Raw genomic sequence first — 22,090 nt, 5'->3', positions numbered from 1 at the left:
AGTTGACTTAGTCTCTTATGACATCATTCTTTCTATTCTTGGTGTCCTATGTAATTGCCAGAAACAAGGATAAAAAAACCGAACAACATAAATCATAGGAGTAAGTTTTTCATTTTTAAGTATGTCATTTCAAAATAAATTAAAACAGGAGATATTGTAGTTCATTGTAATTGATTTTTTCATAATACACAAAACTCACTTATTACTTCCTTTAAAAGAGGATCTTTATCTCCCCCTCCCCCATGCTAATACGGGGCTTGAATTCTGTTCTTTTGCTCTTACTTGGTGTTTGTTTGGTTTTTGGTCAGTCCTGGAGCCTAAATTCAGAACCTGGGCTTTTTTTTTGCTCAAGGCTAGCACTCTACCACTTGAGCCACACCACCACGTCCTGCTTTTTCTGTTTATATGGCACTGAGGAATCAAACCCAAGGCTTCATGCATGTAGGCAAGAACTCTACCACTAAGCCACACTCCCAGGCCTCTTGCTTGGCTTTTTCCTCTTAAGGTTGGTGCTCTACCACTTGAGCCAAAGCTCCACTTCTGGGGGTTATTTGGAGATAAGAATCTCACATACTTTCCCCCCTCCCCAAGGCTGGCTTTGAACTATGATCCTCAGATCTCAGCCTTCTGAGTCGCTAGGGTTTTGGTTGTGCACCATTAGCATCTGACCATTTAGATTTTTTCCCCCCAGTCCTGGGGCTTGAACTCAGGGCCAAGGCACTGTCCTTGAGCTCTCTCAAGGATAACACTCTACCACCTGAGCCACAGCATCACTGTTTTTCTGGCTTTTTCTGTGTATGTGGTACTGAGGAACTGAACCCAGGGCTTCATGCATGCTAGGCAAGCACGCTACCATTAGGCCATACTCCCAACACCCAATTCGTATATTTTTTAACATCATTCAAAGGTTATATAAAATTATCAATAGAGGTAGATAGCCAAGAATAGCTACTGAGATGCATATGAAAAAGTATACATATTTGTTCCATCATGGACCAAAATGTTTCAAGTCTTGTGTGGCCTTTGTATAAAACATTTCGCATTTCTGAAAATTATATATATCAAAAATGCAAATATCAATTTTCCTTGAATTCTGGACACATGGACAAAGTAGTGATGCAAATTTAATTTATATAAGAACTTGATAATCACTCCTAGTTACAATAATTTTTTTTTGTTATTATTGTTGGTTGTAGGGCTGGAACTCTGGGCCTGGGCATTGTCCCTGAGCTCTTCAGCTCAAGGCTACCATCCTACCGCATGAGCCACAGTACCACTTCCTCAGAGTAAGTTTATCTGGGTAAAATACAAACATTCAGACCTAGGAAGAAACACACCGTATTTTTAGATCTAGACATACACAATTTTTTTGGTCCTAAGACCTTGCACAAGCTAAGCATATATTCTACTACTGAGCTATACCCATAACTCCAAAAATGTATTCTTTTTTTTTTTTTTTTGCCAGTCCTGGGCTTGAGCTCAGGGCCTGAGCACTGTCCTTGGACTTTCTCAAGGCTAGAGCTCTACCACTTGAGCCTTAGCACCACTTCTGGCTTTTTTCTATGTATGTGGTACCGAGGAATCGAACCCGGGTCTTCATGCATGCTAGGCAAGCACTTTAACCACTAGGCCAAACTCCCGGCCCCAAAAAATGTATTCTTTTTAAAGCACTGCCTATGTTAAGAACATGATATTAAAAAAAATATTCTCCTAGACTTTATGCACACCCAATTCCCATTTAATGTTTTCTGGGTGAAAGCAAGTTGGCAGTGGAGACCAACCTTGAACTGAGAGCTGACTGTGGGCCGCCGGTGTTTGCTTCCGCATTTCAAGGTGTCCTGGTTGTTGCGGCTTGAGACATGTTCAAAAAGGTCATAGATGAAGTCGAACCTGTGTCAAGGTGGGACAGGATGGTGAGGCCCACACACCCACACACTGAGTGATCACATCCTGGTGACTGGAATTACAGCGCCTTTCTCCACTGATAATGGAAAGTCATCTCTTCCAGAGAGAGCAATGACCCACTTCCAGGCAGCTTTAGGCTTTGAACATCCATGCCAGCCTTCAGAGTGGCAGAGAGGAGTGGCACCACAGATAAATGGCCTGGAAAGACAGTGAGCCCAGGTGGCAGCCACCAAGAGAGGGCTTTGTCTCCAGCACTGGATTCCTCAGGACTGCCAGGGAAGTGGCTCAAGGACTGCTGTCCCAAATCCCCCTGTTGCCAAGTCCCTTCCATACAATGGTGCTGTATATATAGAGCCTGCACATTCTCCCCTCCACCTTAAATTAGCTCAGTGAGCCAAAACAATGACGTGCAAATCGCTGCAACAGTATATTCTTTAGGGAAAAATGACAACAGCATATTCTTTAGGGAAAAATGACAAGAAAAAAACTCCATATTTGCCCAAGTTTTTTTTTTTTTCCTTCTTTTTTTGCCAGTCCTGGAGCTTGAACTCAGGGCCTGCGCACTGTCCTTGGGCACTTTTTGTTCAAGGCTAGCACTCTGCCACTTGAGCTACAGTGCCACTTCTGGCTTTTTCTGTGTATGTAGTTCCAAGGAATCACAACCCAGGCCTACGTGCGGGCTAGGGAGCACTCTACCACTGGGCTACCCTCCCGCCCCCCCTTCCCCAAATTTTCAACCCAAAGTTGATTGACTATGGATGCTGAAGCCATGGATATGAATGTATGTTTGCCCAACACAGAGCTGTGAAGGTCTGACCAGTTAATGATAGTGCCAGTGAGGAATGCTGGAATCTGTATGGAGGCAGACTAGGGTTCAAATTCTGCCTTCAGCATTCATCACTTTCTAGCTAGGTCTTGTGGGCAAAAAGCTTCATGTCCAGAGATCTGAGTTTTAAAATTTTTTCTGATGGTACTAAGGATTGAACTCAGAGCCCTATACTTTCTAGACAAGCACTCTTTAACATGGAGTCATATCCTCTGCCCTTTTAAGATTAGAACTCTACCAATTTGAACCATATAGCTTCACTTCTAGCCTTTGGGTGCTTAATTTGAAATAAGAGTCTCAAACACAAACCATGTTCAGCCCTAGCTGACCTCAGATCCTCCTTCCATCTCCCCAGTAGGTGGAGTTATAGGCATCTACCGCCACTACAGCTTATTTTTAAAACAGACTCTCACTAAAATTCGTCTAGGTTGGCCTTGAACTGCAATCCTCCTCTCTCCAGCTCCCAAATAGCTGGGATTATAAACACATACCACCAAGCCCGGAAGCTTTTTTTCTGTTTTTGTTTTTCATATATAAATACAAGGATAATTCCAAAATTTGCTCTTTAATGGTGTGGCAAGAATGAAATCAGAAAATGCACGCAAACCAGGTGTGGGGGCCCACGGCTGTAATCCTAGCTACTCAGAAGGCTGAGAGCTGAGGATCACGGTTCAAAGACATCCCAGGCACTAAAGAATGTGAGACTCTTATCTCCAATTAATCCCTAGAAAACTAGAAGTGGGTAGGGCGGTAGTCTTGAGCTGAAGAGCTCAGGGATAGCGCCCAGACCCAGACTTCAAGCCCATGACTGACAAAGAAAAAAAGAAAGAAAGAAAGAAAATACAAGCAAAAGACTGGGGTTCTGAGTACAGCAAGAACTGCCACTGCTGCTGCTTCTCAGATGTTCTATGAAACTCAAAAGTTTCACTCTCAACAAGGCAAAAGACATCTCAGTAATCTTTGATCTTCTTGGCACCAAAAATCTGTGGGGCTGAAGGGCTGTACTGTCACCAAGAAAATTGAGGAGAAAGTCCACGCATCCTCCTTCTCCCCAAGATGGCAGTGATGGTATTTTCTCTGGACAATGTGTTCCTACTTTTGTTCTCTAATGTTCTTTCTCTTAAGTTCTCTACGGGCTTTGACCTCTTGACAAGATGCTAGGATTCTATTCAAAGGTCAAATATGTCAAAGGTCAAAAATGTTAAAGGTCAGGGGCTGGGAGTTTGGCCTAGTGGTAAAGTGTTTGCCTAGTATGCACGAAGACCCACGTTCGATTCCTTGGTACCACATACATAGAAAAAGCCAGAAGTGATGCTGTTGCTCAAGTGGTAGGTTCTAGCCTTGAGAAAGCCCAAGGACAGTGCTCGGGCTTTGAGTTCAAGCCCCAGGACTGGCAAAAACGAAACAAAACAAAACTGTCAAAGGTCAGAGACCTCAAAGTAAAGGGACATCTGGACATCAGGCTGTTTCCGAGGCACCCCAAGACCCTAGTCCTGCTGGGGTCCAGAGTCCCAATCAGCTTCTATATACTTAATAAATGGCTTTTATCTAAACGTTATCACTTTCACTCTAACACCCTAAAATTTCTCTAAAAGACAGCAGGCTACCATTGCTTTGAAGCAATCCTTTCTTTATAATAGGTCTGAAAACTTAACTAGAAATGAAAATAGCCAATAATGCTATAAACCGTGAGTCCTCAAGGCCTTCAACACTCAGCACTTTGGCTAACACAGCTACCTCACTGGCCTGGCTCCCCGCCCCCAGTTCATCTCTGTCTGAGTGACAGAATGGCCACCTGGTGTTTATATTTCACAATGCTGTAACAACTGGCCTACTTCCTCAGGGATGAAAAGTTTATTTCTGTATAGATTCACACTGGATTCCTACAGTGCATGAAAAGCCTCTGGGCAAAAACAAGTTCCTGATCTCTCTCTCTCTCTCTCTCTCTCTCTCTCTCTCTCTCTCTCTCTCTCTCTCTCTCTTTCTCTCTCTCTCTCTCTCTCTCTCTCCCTCCCCCCCCCAACAATAGGACACTTCCTGGTTTTCAATCATTCAATGTTTTTGTGTTTTAAATATGTGACTTTATAATTCATGAATGAATCCAAGAATGTATATATTTCAAATTCTGGCTTGATTAATATCTGCTTAATTTTTTTCTTATTTATTCATTTATGCCAGTCCTGGGGCTTGAATGCAGGGCTTGGAGGCTGTCCCTCAAGGCTAGACTCTACCACATGAGCCACACCTCTACTTCTAGTTTTTTGGGTGCTTAATTTGAGGTAAAAGTCTCACAGACTTTCCAAGCTGGCTTTGGACAGCAATCTTCAGATTTCAACCCCCCCCCCCCCCGCAAGTAGCTAGGAGTATAGATGTGAGCTACTGGTGGTATACTGCTGTGTTTTTTTGTTGTTATTGTGGTCCTGGGACTTGAACTCAGCCTCGTACTCTCACTTGGGATTTTCTCCTTAAGATTAGAGCTCTACCATTTGAACCACATAGCTCCACTTGTAGCCTTTTGGTGCTTAATTTGAAATAAGAGCCTCAAGGATTTTCCTGCCCAGGCTGGCTTTGAACTAAAATCCCCAAGTCTCAGCCTCCTTCCTAAATGCTATGATTACCAATACCCACATCCCTTATTCTAATAAGAAACTAAGGCTGAAATGATCTACAGCCAGTGTGAGGAAAGCTGGTAGGACTGATGAAGGCCTTAGGTCCTTTTTTCCCCCCATGATTAAGAGACTAGTTCATTAGTTCCTGTAATCAGAGCTTAGGTTCTCAACCCAGCAGTTCTGATCAAGGTGCAATGCTGAGTCGTTTCCTGCTGAGGTGTTTGCCCACCCCTAGCCTCAGTTTCCTCACCTGCAAAACAAGATTAAAACTACTGAACTCAGCTCCTCAATGAAAGTCAGTGTGATTACTATTGTATCACATGAGACATTTTCTGGAGAAGAAAATATTCAATCAAGTACTTCCACAGGGGTAATTCGCTCTATATCCACAAACCAAGTGCATTTGCCCAAATTTCCATTCACTTGCTAATGGCCTCATGAGTCCACCATACCGGCTTTCTCTTAGCAGGTTGAGAAGGTCATCCCTGAAGGTATCTCTGTTCTTTTCCAGGATGCCCCGGACATCATACTGTACCTAGTTTTACAAAATAAAAAAAAAAGGGGGTGGCAAATTGGTGGATGGAATAGTTTCCAGTAATTAGCAACTGCAAAGCTAGTCATTTAAAAAAAAAATCATTTCAATAAATGTATGAACCATTTCAGAGCCTATTACTTTGTCTGCACACCAAGTGGGCAAAATATTGGTAATGATCTTAGAAATTACCTCTCCAGCATAGTGCTTCACTCCAAAGTTGTTCACTGCAACTCTGGGTTTCACATAAAAGTGGTTATTCTGGTTTAAAAAAGAAAAGGAAGATGATAAATTTCACTCACTGATTTCTGGAGAAAACCATCCCAGCAGATGACATACACAATGGCCAGCCTTGCTGTGTTTTAAAACTCATACTCAAAATCCTCCACCTCCACATGTCATCTCCGCACAATCACACTTTTCAGTTTTCCACTCATGAAATAAACGGGCCTGTTCTGGTCAGTCACTCCAAATCAAATCTTATTTATTTTAGGTCTAGTAAGGGGAGAAGAACTTGAGGAAAATACATTCATGTGTGAGGCTCAGCTGGGCTCACAGCAGTGAGCATCCTGTATACAGTCTTAACACTCTGGACCGACCTGTCCAGACACAGTTAAGAATTGGCAGGGGTAGACATACCGAGTGTTGATTGTGTAACTTCTCCAACAAAGTGCTGTCCGTGGCTTGAGGGAAGTGGCTTTCTTCATTGATAAGGGCAAGGAGGCCGAGCTTCTACAAGGATGGGGAGAAAAGTGGGATGAATTAAGCAAGAAATGAAATGAGTTCCAGTTGAATGAACTTCTCTTCATTGTCTATCTTGTCAGTGGTTAAAAGAAAGTCATGGTAACTACTTGGATGGAAAAATTCAGAATGGTACACCATAGAGAAAAAAAATCAATGAATGTAAACTGCATATAAATTCAGTTATTCTTGTAAACTTATAACTCTCCTATTGGCCAACCCGAGACAGATTTAAAATCTAAATGAAGCCAGTTCCCACAGTGCAGTCCTCCCATAGTGAATGAGACAATAGGTTCCAGGCAGCCAAGTATTTAAATTCAACCCTGAACATTTACATTTACGTTTCCAAATGGTTCATTGTGTTCTGAACAGTCACATCTTTGATGGGCGTGTTTGCACAAGCTATTTTGTTCCCATAAATATGCATCCCAGCTGGATACCCTTGGGATGCCAGCTATGCATTTTCAAGAACCCAGTACCTTCTCAATCAAGTCAAGGCATTCTCCATTGTCCAGCCAGTCAATATCTTCCCACACCAGTCCTTCTCTAAAGGGAGATTACAAAAGGCCAAGTGAAATGAAAACAACTTGAACTGATTTGCATATGGGCACACTTAAAAGGCCCCGCTGAGTGCTCACCTGCTATACTCTAGTTGTTCTAAAGAAAAAATGTGCTTGTTGAAGTATTCCTGAAGTTTCTCATTTGCATAGTTGATATTAAACTGCTCAAAGTGGTTCACCTGAAGGGGAGGAACACATAATGGCCTTCAATGCCTGTCCCAACACACATAAAATGGCAAAAGAAAAAAATAAGTCTTCATACATGGTGTACTCTTTTTTGGAGGCCTACCTCGAAGTTTTCAAATCCAAAGATATCAAGGATGCCAATAGATTTGAAGTCGTCTTTGCCCTTGATCCTGCTGTTAATCTTCTTGATCACCCACTCGAAGCAGCGTGAATAAAGTGCCATGGCCAACGAGTCCCGACTATCTATTGCCTGTGGGAGGAGACCAATGGCAACACTGGCAAGCAAGCTCTGACCTGACAGACCAGACAGACAGACAGATAGACAGACAGGCAGGCACAGACAGAGACATACAATAGGAAAGGACCTGGACCCTCATTGCGAAGTAAAATCAATAGCATACAGGAAAATCCAGATATCTGAACAAAGGATAAACTCACTGACTTTAAGTCAGATTCATCCACAACTCTTGTCAATATCAGTCTTGCAAACTCAATTTTACATGCTCAGTCCTAGTAAGAAAATCTGAGTCTCTTCAGGCAGGCATAGATTTTACCAGGTCTAAAATAATGAGACCTCAGTTTTAAATAATAATTACAATTTTTTCACTTTGAACATACGCAGGCCTTTCTTTTTCATGATATGATTAACATACCTAGTTAAAAAAGTTAGTAGAAGCTCGGTGCCAGTGGCTCACATTAAAAAAGCTAGAAAAGTGGAGCTATGGCTCAAGTGATAGAGTACTAGACTTGAGTTAAAAATCTCAGGAACAGTATCCTGGAGCCCCAGGACTGGCACAAAAAGAAAACAAAACAAAACTACTGGGGCCAGGAGTTTGGCCTAGTGGTAGAGTGCTTGTCAAGCATGCACGAAGACCCAGGTTCGATTCCTCGGTACCACATACATAGAAAAAATCCAGAAGTGGTGCTGTGGCCCAAGTGGTAGAACTCTAGCCTTGAGAAAGCCCAAGGTCAGTGCTCAGGCCCTGAGCTCAAGGCCCAGGACTGACAACAACAACAAAAAAACCCCAGAAAAACAAACAAACAAAAAAAACCTACTCAGAAAGCTAGCTCTGTAACACAAATTGCCTCTGCAATGGAAAAGGCAAAAATAAACAACAGATATTTGTATTGTCGTTAACAATAATAATAGCAACAGTAACAACATATTGATAGGGCTAATGTTTAAGACTTACTCTGTAACAGACATTGAACACAGGAATCTTATGAATTAGGTATGATAACTATCACTGGCTTAAAGAGGAAACTGAAGCACAGACAGACAGACAGTGAGTGGAGAAGGAGCAAGATTCAAACTCAGGAATTCTGCCTTAGACACAACATGGTTACAATACACTGTGTGCTTTGTATCTTAGGAAATACTTGAAGAACTTTTGTCAAGTCCCCAGACTCAGTATCTTTAGCCTTCTGACTATGAGTCAAAGTCATTTCAACAGTTCACACAATGCTGCATATGGGAATCTAAATCAAGGATCTGAGATCCCAGGAGTATCATGTGAGGCAAGCATTATGGCAAAGTGCCAGTACCTGCTGGACACTGAGAGGCGTGAGGATCTCTTCTCCCCTGAGGAACATCGATCTCTGGGTCAGAGCATCCGTGAGCTGTGCTGGGTCCAGCCCAAGTAACTCTGCAGACCTGCCCAAAGCTGAAAACCAGGAAAAAGTCACAGGTAAACTCAGAACCCCCACACTAGCCACTGGATCGCAAGTGGCTTTAATCTAATGACACACAGCAATGTCACAGAGCAGAGGACATCCCGGAATCCCGCAGGCAGAAGTGAAAGGACACACATTCTATTGCCAAATTATCTCCTCCCTTCATAGATTCTAGTCTAGGTGCATAGGAGAACCCTGTGTTTAGGCAAAAACATTGGCTGGCCTCGACAAACCCAAAGAAGGGCTTGGACCACCTTCATTCGAAGCACCAAAATGTGTTTTCTATTTTTCTTGCTTTTCCATCTGAATTCCCTCAGTAGTATAGAGAAGCATTTTCACAAGGTCACAGGCCATGAGCCATTTCAACAGGGTGAGTACAGAAACAGTCAAAAATTTTGTGAAAAAGGTATTGAGAAGGAAACTGTTCTCACTGATTTTTTTTTTCCCCTGCCTGAAAAAAGTCATGTAAGTAAAAACAGGACAAGGCTTCATTCTACTGAGATTTGAACTCAAGCCTCATGTTTGCTTGGCTTGGCTAGTACTCTACCTTTTGAGCCTTGCCTCCAGCTTAGCCTTTTGCTGGTTATTTTGTAGACTGAGTCATGGACTTTTCTGCCTGGGCTAAAAGAATTTTGATTCTTGGGATCTCAATCTTCTAAGTAGGATTACAGTTATGAACCTCTGGCAACTGGCTTGATGTTAAGCAAATTAACAAATATTTCAAATTCCTTGGTTGTTGTTCTTCTTCTCCCTCTCCTTCTCCTCCTCCTCCTCTTCCTCCTCGGTTGTCCTTCTTCTTCTTCTTGTGGGTTCTGGGGCTTGAACTCGGCCTGGGCATTGTCCCTGAGCTCTTCAGCTCAAGGCTATCGCCCTACCCTTGAGCCAAGCCCCACTTCTCATTTTCTAGAGGTTAACTGGAGATAAGAGTCTCAGGTCCAGCCCAGGTTGGCTCTGAACCTTGGTCCTCTCAGATCTCAGCCTCCTGAGTAGCTAGGATTACAGGCGTGAGCCAACTCTCCCTGCCTGGCTAATTTTTCTTTTCTTTTTTCTTTTTTCTTTTTTTTTTTTGCCCGTTATGGGTTTGAGCTCAGGGCCTGAGCACTGTCCTTGGACTTTCTCAAGGTTAGAGCTCTACCACTGGAACCTCAGCACCATTTCTGGCTTTTTTTTTTTTTTTTATATATATGTGGTACTGAGGAATCGAATCCGGGTCTTCGTGCATGCTAGGCAAGCACTCTACCACTAGGCCAAACTCCCGGCCCCTAATTTTTCTTCTTTTGTTCATCACAAGGCTTGAACTCAGGGGAGCGACAGTGTGAGTGTGAGTGTGTATATGTGTGTGTAGCATGGGAGGGAGGACTGGGGACTGTCCCTAAACTCTTTTTGTGCAAGGCTAGGGCCTACCACTTTGAGCTACTTGTTTTCTTTCTTTTCTTTTTTTCCTGATGGTTAATTGGAGATAAGAATCTCCAGGCTGCCCAGGCTGGCTTTGAACCGTGATCCTCAGATCAAGTATCTAGGATTATAGGCACAATCCTCTAGAGCCCAACTCTGTGTTTATTTTTAATTCAGGAACATGTCCATATATAACCCATATAAATAAAAAATCTTTTGGGTTTATGATTCTCGTAAATATTGAGAGGAGCGGGGTAGTATCCAATATTGCAAAAATACAGACCTATGGACCAATCTCCCCTAAAGCCATTTTATCCCTAAACTCATCCAGTGTCCACATCTATTGTCTCTACCTGAAAAATCTGCAAAATGTGTAAGTCACTCCGGGAAGAGGATGGATGACGTAACTATATTTGTGAGCTCACATTCTCTTGACAAGCACAGAGACGTCGGTGGTGATGAGAGAAAAATCACACGGGAAACAAAATAGCTTGAAGTATAGCTGGGTTATGAACCCAGTATTCTGACTATTATGTTGTGTGTGGCGGGGGGGGGTGCCTGTCCTAGGGCCTAAACTTGGCCTAGGTGCTGGCCCTTGCTCAAGGCTAGCATTCTTCCACTTGAGTCACAACTCCATTTCTGGCTTCGCCTCCTCCCCGCCACCACCCCCGACATATTAGTTAAACTGGAGATAAGAGTCTCATGGGCTTTCTTGCCTGAGCTGGCTTCAAACCATAATCCTAAAATCTCAGGCTTGTGAGTAACTTGGATTATGGGTGGTAGCCACTGATGCTTAGTTTATGCTTGAAAATCGTCTTTTATTCTTCCCAGTGGGGCACTTGAGTTCAAACCCCAAGGTTTTGTACAACCTAGACAAATACTATACCATGTAGCTACACCCCTGCCACGAAGAGTCTTAAGAACTTTTCTTCTTGAGCTGCGATCCTCAGATCTCAGCCTCTTGAGTAGTTAGGATTACAGGCATGAGCCATTGGCATCTGGCTTAAAAACGTACACTCTATAGACATGTCTTATTACATATATTAATTTGTATCTATGACATACAAACCCTCAGCTTAATTTTAATTATGTTCTAAAGTCTATGAGCCAGTGATTATACATAGAGATTCCTTTCTTGAACACTTGTTAAATATGACATTTGAAATATGTAAAAATCAATGTTAATAAATTCTTTAATAAAAAAACTAATATTTTTTCTCCTCTGTATATGCTGTTCTGTGGCATGAATTCAGAGCCCCATGCTTTAGTTTGGCTTTTTTGCTCATAGCTGAAACTCCACCACTTGAACTATACCACCAGTCTGACATTTTGTTGGCTAAATGGGGATAGGGTCTTACAGATAGATTGTTCTGCTCAGACTGACTTTGAATCATGATCAGCTTCTCAAATAGCTAGGATCATAGGCATGAATCACCTCACACCCAGCTAACAGCTTCACTGCTCAACTTCCTACCAATCTAGAACTATGAAACCCAGGGTTAAGTATATTACCTTACTCAATCTTTTTCTTCACCAGGTCCCCACTTATTTCTACTTATTTGGCCCATTTTCCATCTTTCTTAGTAAGAACAAGAACACAGCCACCATCTCAATCCACCAACAACTTTTCCTAGGCATTGGTCCTCTTCTGGCTGACACTTCATGTCAGATACAGTTAAAATCCCATAGCTCTTGAGCTGGGGGTTGTAGTTCAGGGATTGTGTACTTGGCATGTGAGAGATTCAATAATTATAGTAATTGTATATTTTGATCTCTTTTTTTTTTTTTTGCTAGTCCTGGGCTTGAGCTCAGGGCCTGAGCACTGTCCTTGGACTTTCTTAAGGCTAGAGCTTTACCACTTGAGCCTCAGTACCATTTCTGGCTTTTTTCTATGTATGTGGTGCCGAGGAATCGAACCCGGGTCTTCATGCATGCTAGGCAAGCACTTTAACCACTAGGCCAAACTCCCGGCCCCTATTTTGATCTCTTTTCCAGAGGTTAGAAAACTTTTTTCTGTAATACCAGCCAATTTTCTAAGTTTAATTCCTTAGGACTTAGAATGCTGGAGGCAGGCAGGCATCTCTTTACCTGTTTTGAAGGAAACCTGCGCCCCACCAGCAGTGATGAACTCTATGTTGCCCAGATGCAGAATTCCAGCAAGCAACCTCAGAATTTCCCGAACTTCTTCTCTGCTGAACTGCATTACTTCCATTGCATTCTGGAAGAAAATATGTATGTTTAACTATATATTGGTCTCCAATACACGAGACAATGAAAACACATTCACAGGTGGATAAACTCAGAAAAATCCTTGTACAACAATACACATAAAGAGGAGAAGCCAATCACAATGGAACCGTGAACACCTGCCTTCTACACACACTCCCTACTTCCTGCTTATGCCAATGAAGTCACCTAAGGGAGCTCCTAGACGCTTTTTACTGTAGACATCAATGCACAGTGTGAACATGGTTGTCTTTACGTAAAAACTGGGGGTAGAGTTAGCTGTTTGGGAAGGGACAGCAGGCAAAACTTCCTCCAAAATAAACCTTGGGGCCTTGTACATGGTTAAATGAAAGAGGAAGCAAAAAAAAAAAGTCTTCATTAGAAAACTCAACAGTGAGGACATACGTCTTCCTTTCATGATGAATACTGCGGGGAGATAGCATCAAAATTTCCCCAAGGATTGAAGATGGTATCTTGGCTTAAGAGATTACCTGCCTATACTAATGCAGGAAAGAAAGTGGAAGTTAACTCTGTGACTCTGTTTCAGGAAAAAATTTGCCACCAAGTGTCAGGTGTTTTCTGAATAATCTAAGACTCACTTATTTCCTATTATCATTTAAGAGCCACATCAGTATATGGAAAAAGGCTATAAAACAAAAATCTCTCTCTCTCTCTCTCTCTCTCTCTCTCTCTCACACACACACACACACACACACACACACACACACACACACACAGCTAACAACAGAATTGTTGGAAATGACCTTCATGAACAGAACGTGAACACATACAATGAGCAGTGGAAATGCAAAGAAGGAAACCAGCCACAATTTGGAAGCAATAGAACTCCAAGAGGAAACAACTGGTTGTAAAATGGGAAATGTTTTAATTTCTTTACAGGGAATAAGCAATAAAGCCAAACAGAAAGGAGAAACAATGGAGCGGAAACATAACTAAAATATCTCCTGAAAGGTACTTGAGCAACAAAGACAAACAAGCCACCGCACACAGAAGGATGTGAAAACCCAGGGTGCCGTAGCCTGGCAAAGACATAAAACAGGTGCAAAATAAAATCAATTAGCCATCATTTCAATAACTAGCAAGACACTTCATGAGTGATTATTTGAAAGGTCAGTGAAACACAAATGGATTGCTATATACTGGCTGCTGGCACTGTAAACTCATGCAATACTCTTTGGAGAGCAACATGATTATAGGGTAGTATAGTGCTTGGTCAGACTTGTATATAATCTTATAATTCTAATATTTGGAGGGGGAAATAACAAAAGTTCCGATAGGTTAAATAACTCTTTAGGTTGGACACCAATATTCAACTGACTTAAAGTCTACTATCAAACTTATTATTTGGGATGGGGTAGTCCTAGGCCTCGAACTCTGAGTCTGCTATCCATAGCTCCTTTTGCTCAAGGCTAGATAGAGCTCTACCACTTGACCTATAGCACTGCTTCTGGCTTTTAACATGATTAAGTGGAGATAAGAATCTCCTGAACTTTTCTGTCAAAGCTGGCTTTGACCGTGATCCTCAGATCCTAGCCTCACGAGTAGCTAGTAATGCCACTGGCATCCGGCTACAACTTTTATTTTTTTAGTGGGTCTTGAACTCTGGGCCTGGGTGCTGTCCCTGAGCTCTTCAGCTCAAGGCTATCACACTAACACCTGAGCCACAGCACGACTTCCACAACTTACTATTTTTTTGTTGGTCGTGGGGCTTGAACTTTCAACCTGGGTGCTGTCCCTGAGCTCTTTAGCTCAAGGTTACCACCCTACCCGTGGGGCTTGAACTTTCAACCTGGGTGCTGTCCCTGAGCTCTTTAGCTCAAGGTTACCACCCTACCCCTGGGCCTGAGTGTTGTCCCTGAGCTCTTCAGCTCAAGGCTACCGCCCTACCCCTTGAGCCATAGGCTACCTCCAGTTTTCTAATAGTTAATTGAAGATAAGAGTCTCACAGACTTTAGTGACCTGGGCTGGCTTTGAACGAGATCCTCAGATCTCAGCTTCCTGAGTAGCTAGGATTACAGGTGTGGGCCACTGTGCCCGACACAACTTACTTTTTTTTTTTTTTTTTGCCAGTCCTGGACTTGAGCTCAGGGCTTGAGCACTGTCTTTGGACTTTCTCAAGGCTAGCACTCTACCACTTGAGCCTCAGCACCACTTCCGGCTTTTTGCTATGTATGTGGGGTACCGAGGAATCGAATCCGGGTCTTCGTGCATGCTAGGCAAGTACTCTACCACTAGGCCAAACTCCAGGCCCCCACAACTTACTATTTTTATCTACCCATGTCTACTACTTTCTAAGTGTCTGTTTGTGTGTGTGTATGTACACATATAATTATTAGCCATTACACAGGACATATAGACATATATATATAAACATACATGTATACATATATATACATATACATATGCCCAATTATTTCAATGTTACAAATCCAGTTTTCCTTTTGTGCTGGTCCTGGGGCTTGAACTCAGGGCCTAAATCCTGTCCCAGAGCTTTTGTGCTTAAGAATAACTTTCTACCACTTGAGCAGCTCATCTTCCAGCTATTTGATAGTTAATTGGAGATAAGAGTCTCATGGACTTTCCTATGTATGCAGGACTGGATCTAAGATGCTCAGATCTCAGCTTCCTGAGCAGCCAGGATTACAGGCATGAGTCCCTGATACCTAGCTTAGAAGTCCTTTTTTTTTTTTTTTTTTTTTTTGGTGCTAGTCCTGGGCTTGATCTCAGGGCCTCAGCACTGACCTTGGGCTTTCTCAAGGCTAGAGCTCTACTACTTGAGCCACAGCACCTACTTCCAGCTTTTTCTATGTATGTGGTACTATGGAATTGAACCTGGGTCTTTGTGCATGCTAGGCAAGCACTCTACCACTAAGGCAAACTCCCACCATAAGTCCATTTTAAGGAAAACTTCAGCATAAAAAAAGCCCTTATACAGCAGTATCTATACAAATTACTGTAAAGAAGCTGGATGCTAGTGGCTCATGTCTGTAAACCTACTCAGTAGTCAGAGAGATAAAAGAATGAAGTTCAAAGCGAGGCTAGGCAGACAAATCTAATTCTTATTTCCAATTAACCAGTTAAAAAGATAGAGTCGTGGTATGGCCAGCCTTGAGTGAAAAATTCAAGCAAGAATGAAAAGCTCTAAGTTCAAGCCCCAATATTAGCACACACATACAAAGTTATTATAAAGACCCTAACACGTTTTCAAAGAAAAAAATCTATATTTATACAAGTCAACTATAGTACACTGATAATAATACTGTATACTTTTAAAGGAAGCAATAAATGTTATACACAATTATATTTGTGACAGCTTAACTTAAAAGTAAAAACTTTTGGGGGGCATGTGCTTGTTAGGGCTTTGTACATACTAGCCAAGTACCCTACTGAGCTACACCCTCAGGGCTTGATTCAACTGCTGTACCACTATTAGTTAAAAGGCATCCTTTATCCATTGAACTGACCTTGAACCTCTTTCAAAAGTTATCTGTCATAATGAGGCACTGGTAGCTCCCGCCTGTAATTGAAGCTAGCCAGGAGGCTGAGACTCAGGGATTCCTAGAAAGTCCATGAAGTCCTTATCTCCAATTAAATAGCAAAAGTCCAAAAGTAGAGGTGTGGCTTGAGTGGCAGAGGACCAGCCTTGTGGAAAAAAATAAAAAGGGAAAAAAAAGACTACTCAAAAGAACCTGAACTCTCAAGCCCCAGTATGACCCACAAAAAAAATATACACTTTAAATGGAAGCATTTTATTACATGCATATTTTTCTCAGTAGTATTAGTAGGGAGAGTGAACTAGGCACGGTGGCTCACACCTGTAATCCTAGCTACTCAGGAGGCTGAGAGCTGTCAGGATGGAGGTTCAAAGCCAGGCACTAAAGTCTGAGAGACTATCTCCAGTTAACCACTAGCAGATGGAAAGTGGCACTGTGGCTCCAGGGGTAGGGCAGGAGCCTTAGCTGAAGAGCTCAGGGACAGTGCTCAGGCCTAGAGTTCAAGCCCCATGACCACCTCAAAAAAAAAAAAATAGGGAGACTGATTTCAGGAACACAAACTGATGCCAATTTAACAAACGAAAATGCCTATGGAAAAATAATTATTTAAAATTTAGGTATACCATAGCAGAAAATTCCTATGAACAAAAAATATGAACACATACCTAATCTAAAAAATTGTTGGCTGAGTTCTTAAAATACATACAAAGGTTGTATATGGACTTAGATAAAATGGGCCAAAATGAATGAGCTGCTATATTCATACATTTTTTTCCCTTTTTGCTTTCAAGTCAAACCCTAACTGCTTAATTAGGAATACAGTGATAATACAGTGGTAACTATATTAATAATGGGGTAATAGCATCTCCAATTAAAAGTGGTATGGGCCTGGGCCAAAACTGCTGTCCTGTGTCTTTCTTTACTGTCTCATTTATAGTAATTTTACTATGCATCCTTCCTCCCCTTTAATTATAAGCCACTTTACAGCTTGTTGTAATTATACTATTATCCCAGCAATATGGCTCAAGACTGAGGAAAAAAATAAGAAACAAAAAGCAAACAACAACAACAACAACAAAACAACCCTGGGAAATTCTGACCTTGGCTTAGAGCTGCCCAACAGTCACTCAGTTATAAAAGTGATCCAGAAGAGTCATGCAGAAGTATTTTCAATTGAAGTCCTTAAGCACGTTAAAAAAAAATGAATGCGTGTGTGTGTGTGTGCGTGTGTGTGTGTGCGTGTGTGTGTGTGACTGATAGACGGCAAAGGCTATCATACAAAAACAGAGAGAAGGCAAGGATCCTTTCAGGATGGGGCCTGGGTACCTCTGGTGAGCCTGGAATAAATGGCATGCCTGAAACAGTGGAAGTGGTGGCTGCTGGAGGGTCGTAAACTATAAGTAAGTAATTTAATAATACTTCGCTATGCAATTATCTTTTATGACATGTCCTTTCCAAATAACTTCTAATTTATAAAATTTGCTTGTACTATGTAAAAACTGTCAGAATCAAAATGGAGTCACCTGTGCCACACTTCAAATAATTGGAGAAGTCATGGAGGAAGGGACTCTCCTGTGTACAGCCTGAGAGCAAAGAGTATCACAGAGAAATTCCACGGCCTCAGCCGCGCACAGAGGCCACTATGGCTTCACAGGCGAAATGCTCTGCAGAGGGATATCCATCCGACATTGGCTTAACAAGCCCTGGATGGATGCCACCCTGACACTGTTCCTGCTAGCCTAGGACCATTACATTAAAAGACACCTGTAATCCTCCCCCACTTGGCCTTTGAAACTTTCCACTGCCTCAAGCTCCTTAAAGATACACAGTTTGCCTGTGCCCACTAAAGAGCTACTCTAGAATAACTCATTACCTTAGAGAAGGTATCTGGTCTATAGACTGACACTTCCCAAGTTTCCAGGACCCAGAAGGACTACATGTTTGCACAACGGGCAGAATTAAAGCACAAAGGCAATCTTTTAACTCTTAATAAAATCTGACTCATGCTGAATGAATTTACATGTACATAACTGTGGCCACACGCCAGTCAAAAATTTCTGGGTACATGTAGTAAGGTTGATGTGGTTAGGAAATTCCAGTTGTGGTCCACAGCCTTGTATGATGTGAACAGTATTTGTGGAAGAAGAGAGTGAACAGACAAATCACTCATCAACAATTCACCATCCTGGTGGGTCAAATTTAGGCAATAAAATAAGTTAGTTGGTACTTCTCACTGAAATATGCAATTTGGAAGGCTATGAAAATGAGCAAACACATCCATTGCCTCTTTTTCTAGAAAAATTAAGTCTCAAGTGGGTTGCAATGGTTCACGCCTGTAATCCTGACTACTCAGGAGGCAGAGAGCTGAGGATTGTGGTTCTATGCTAGACCAGGCAGGGAAGTCTAGGAATAAAAAAGCTAAAGGACAGCACTCAGGCCCTGATTTCAAGCCACAGTACTGGCATACAAACAACAGTAACAAACAAATCTCCCTGACATCTGTGCAGAATCATTCAAAGCCATTTTCTTTTCTCCTCTTACTGGTAACTGTTGCCAATAAGGAGATGAAACACACACACACACACACACACACTAAATTCCCAGTGAAATAATCCAAAATCTCAAAAATTCTATAAATAAATAATATGTTAGCAGTGAGAAATGAACACTGGAAGTGGCATTTCTTTTTTTCTTTTCTTTTTTGCCAGTCCTGGGCTTGAGCTCAGGGCTTGAGCACTGTCCTTGGACTTTCTCAAGGCTAGAGCTCTACCACTTGAGCCTCAGCACCACTTCCAGCTTTTTTCTATGTATGTGGTACTGAGGAATCGAACCCGGGTCTTTGTGCATGCTAGACAAGCACTCTACCACTAGGCCAAACTCCTGGCCCTGGAAGTGGCATTTCTTGTGCATAATCTCACAAATAGCTTCTCCCAGCCAACATTTTAACCCATTTCTGCAAACCCATTTTCTTTAAGTTTTGGTCCCTTTCCTTTGAATACAGGGTTAAATGGCACAAAATGCAGTGCTCCAAATCTTCATCTCACCCAGGATCAAATCTGATTTGCTGCCCGCAGGCTCTCTGGCCTCTATAGTAGTGCCTGGCACGTGACAGGTGCTTACACATACACGAGGTGTGTAGGAAGAGGAGGATGCCCTCTGTGATTCACGTCTGTGTCACTCTTACCTGGAGAGTACACACAAGCCAGCCATAAGATGGGTGGCTAGTGTTGGTAATGACACAGGGTGACATTTCTGCAGTCGTCCCTCGGTATACTGGGGAGATTGATTCAGGGTTTCTATATGGATACTCAAGTCTCTTATGTAAAGAAGAGTAATATCCCCATACAATCTAGTCATATCTTTCTGCGTATCTACTGGGGATCATGTCTATAATACTATTTCCTCCAGAGCTGAAAATCAAGAGGATCACAAATTTGAGGTAAGAGGGGGAGGTGGGAGGAGGAGACTTCTGAGATTCCCATCTCAGGCAATAAGAAGATGTGGGGTACGGCAATGTGCATCCTAGCTTCATGCAGAGTGAAAGCAGGAAGTCACAGTCTAGGCTGGCTTGGTGAAAAAAAGCAAGACATCATTAGAAAAAGAATACAAGCAAAAAAAGGGTACGACTCAAGTAGGAGAGTGCTTACTAGGCAAACACAAGGCTGAGTCCAAATCTCATTAAATACCAAAAAAAAAAAAGTGACCTATCTCTAATATCATGTAAATGCTGTGTTTATGTTTTATTGCTCAGGGAATGACAAGCAAATTGTGTGTACATGTTTAGACTCATCTATTGCCTCCCTACTACTAGAGCCACAGTTGGCTGATTACTCATATGTGTTTATGTATCTATCTACCTATCTAACCATCCATCCACACATGGAGAGAGAAAAAAAAACTACAAACAATTCTGTATTTTGCCAGATTGTGGCATTTGTAGTCCATTCTGTTTTGAATTCCATTTTCCTTTTCATTTCTCCCCCCCCCCCCGCCCTCCTTTTGGGTACTGAACTTTGATCTTTGATCCTCAGACTTTCAAGACAGACACTCTGAGTCATGGCACCAGCCCATGAATTTCATTTTCAACGTACATGAGATACAGGGAAATACCCTATGACCTATGATACCTAAAATACTTGATTTGTATCGTCTTAGGCATTCTTATGAAGAAATAAAAGGGGATGTGGAACAGAATTATTGCCTTTTTCATAACCACCTAGAGAGAGAAATCCACAGTGTAGTGGAAGCAGCAGGCACTAGCCTGGCGTTTTAGAATGGAGATCTGCTGGTAAACCATTGTCGCACCTTTGGGCAGGTTGGTCACCAAGCTTTGTGAGTCTTAGGATAAAGACCCCGCTCTAACAATCTGACAAAGTCTCTAGGAACAGAGCTGAGTCCAGGTTAAGTTCATCATAGTAGGTACAACTGTCGCATGGTATCCACATCCATGGGGAGTGTTTCCAGACACCTCGCCCCCACCCCTGGGGTCACACACACAGATGTTACAATATGAGAACGTTCAAGTCTGTATTTATTAGTTCCTTTCTGTGTGTGCTGATCCTGGGACTTAAGACTCAGGGTTTGAGGGCTGCCTCTGAGCTTTTATGCTCAAGATTAGCACTCTATCACTTGAGCCACAGCTCCACTTGTGGCTTTTTCATGATTAACTAGAGATAAGAGTCTTGCAGCTTTCCTGCCCAGGCTGGCTCTGCACCTGATCTACAGATCTCAGCCTCCTGATAGCTAGGATGACAGGTATGAGCCACTGGCGCCTGTGATTCCTTGAATTTTCTTGCATCATGATTCAGAATGAGAAGGAATATCAGCCTCACAGAATGTTTTCATTAAGGGTTTTTTTGTTGTTGCTTTTTTTTTTTTTTTTTTAAGCGAAGAGTCCATCTGTCTGGCTGGTAGGCGACAACAATAAAATCACTTACAATAACTTCTCTAAACGATGTCTGGTCATTGATGGTCTTGTCTTCTGTACATCCCGACTGATTCAAGTAATGGTAGTTTTCTGGCACAGATAAATAAAATTCTTCTACAAAAAGATAAAGAGAAGCATAACATCAATACTCAGCTGGTGAGGTGAAATTCAAGAGTTTACTCAGCAATGACTGAATAAATGGGAGGGTGTTAAAAGCCAAACTGTATAATCTATACCCATAAGGGCCCCCTATTAAAATAATAAAATTCCCTTACAATCATCAAAGGAAAACAGGAACTATTCAATTAAACTAAATGGGATGGTACTAAATAAATGTCATTGAAAATGGAACTGATGTGAATTCTCCCTGCCCCTCCCCCACCCTTTGTGTTGGTCCTGTGGCTTGAACTCAGGACCTGGGCACTGGCCCTGAGCTTTGTGCTCAAGACTAGTGCTCTCCCACTATTAGTGCTCCACCACCAGCACTATTTCTGGCTTTGTTTTTTTTTTTTTCCTGGTAGTTAACTGGAGATAAGAGTCTCATGGACTTTCCTGCCCAAGCTGGCTTTGAACCTCAATTCTTAGATCTCAGCCTCCTGAGTAGTTTGGATTACAGGCGTGAGCCGTCAACACCTGGCAGCTCTGTTTTACGTTCTCTTAAAAAAAAAAAATCAAGCATTTAAGCAGGCACCGGTGGCTCACTCCCGAAATCCTACTTATCTAGGAGACTAAGACCAGGAAGACTGGGGTTTGAAGCCAGCCCGAGACAGAAAAATCTATGAGACTTTATGTCTAGTTAACCAGCAAAAAGCCAGGCTGAAGGTGTGTTTAAAGTAGTAGAGCACTAACAATGATCAAGGAAACAAGTGAGAGTGAGAGGCCCTGATTTCAAGTGCTGCAGCTAGTTATTGAAAAACTCATGAGGCTGGCACCTAAGGATCCTGGTTTGAAACCAGCTTAGGCAGATATATCCAAATCTCTAAGTAACCAGAAA

At 42.2% G+C, this 22,090-nt stretch overlaps 1 protein-coding gene across 1 annotated transcript in view; it reads right to left on the bottom strand.

The window, feature by feature from the left end:
* Myo10 (myosin X) overlaps window positions 1-22,090 on the bottom strand; it is an 87,994-nt gene that overhangs the window by 65,484 nt on the left and 420 nt on the right. Inside the window, exons 2-11 of the mRNA XM_090332105.1 lie at window positions 21,107-21,210; window positions 12,517-12,646; window positions 8,905-9,023; window positions 7,463-7,609; window positions 7,252-7,352; window positions 7,093-7,159; window positions 6,512-6,604; window positions 6,065-6,133; window positions 5,793-5,875; window positions 1,782-1,890 (exon numbers count right to left, since the gene is read on the bottom strand). Coding sequence (XP_090188231.1) covers window positions 1,782-1,890; window positions 5,793-5,875; window positions 6,065-6,133; window positions 6,512-6,604; window positions 7,093-7,159; window positions 7,252-7,352; window positions 7,463-7,609; window positions 8,905-9,023; window positions 12,517-12,640 — 912 coding nt within the window. The 5' untranslated portion in view covers window positions 12,641-12,646; window positions 21,107-21,210. The remainder of the gene's footprint in view (window positions 1-1,781; window positions 1,891-5,792; window positions 5,876-6,064; window positions 6,134-6,511; window positions 6,605-7,092; window positions 7,160-7,251; window positions 7,353-7,462; window positions 7,610-8,904; window positions 9,024-12,516; window positions 12,647-21,106; window positions 21,211-22,090) is intronic.

Source organism: Megascapheus bottae, chromosome 4 (assembly GCF_031878675.1).
Source record: "Megascapheus bottae isolate mThoBot1 chromosome 4, mThoBot2.hap1, whole genome shotgun sequence".
Lineage (NCBI taxonomy): Eukaryota > Metazoa > Chordata > Mammalia > Rodentia > Geomyidae > Megascapheus > Megascapheus bottae.
The sequence above is the reverse complement of the archived record's forward strand: the minus strand, read 5'-3'. Positions and strand labels throughout refer to the sequence as shown.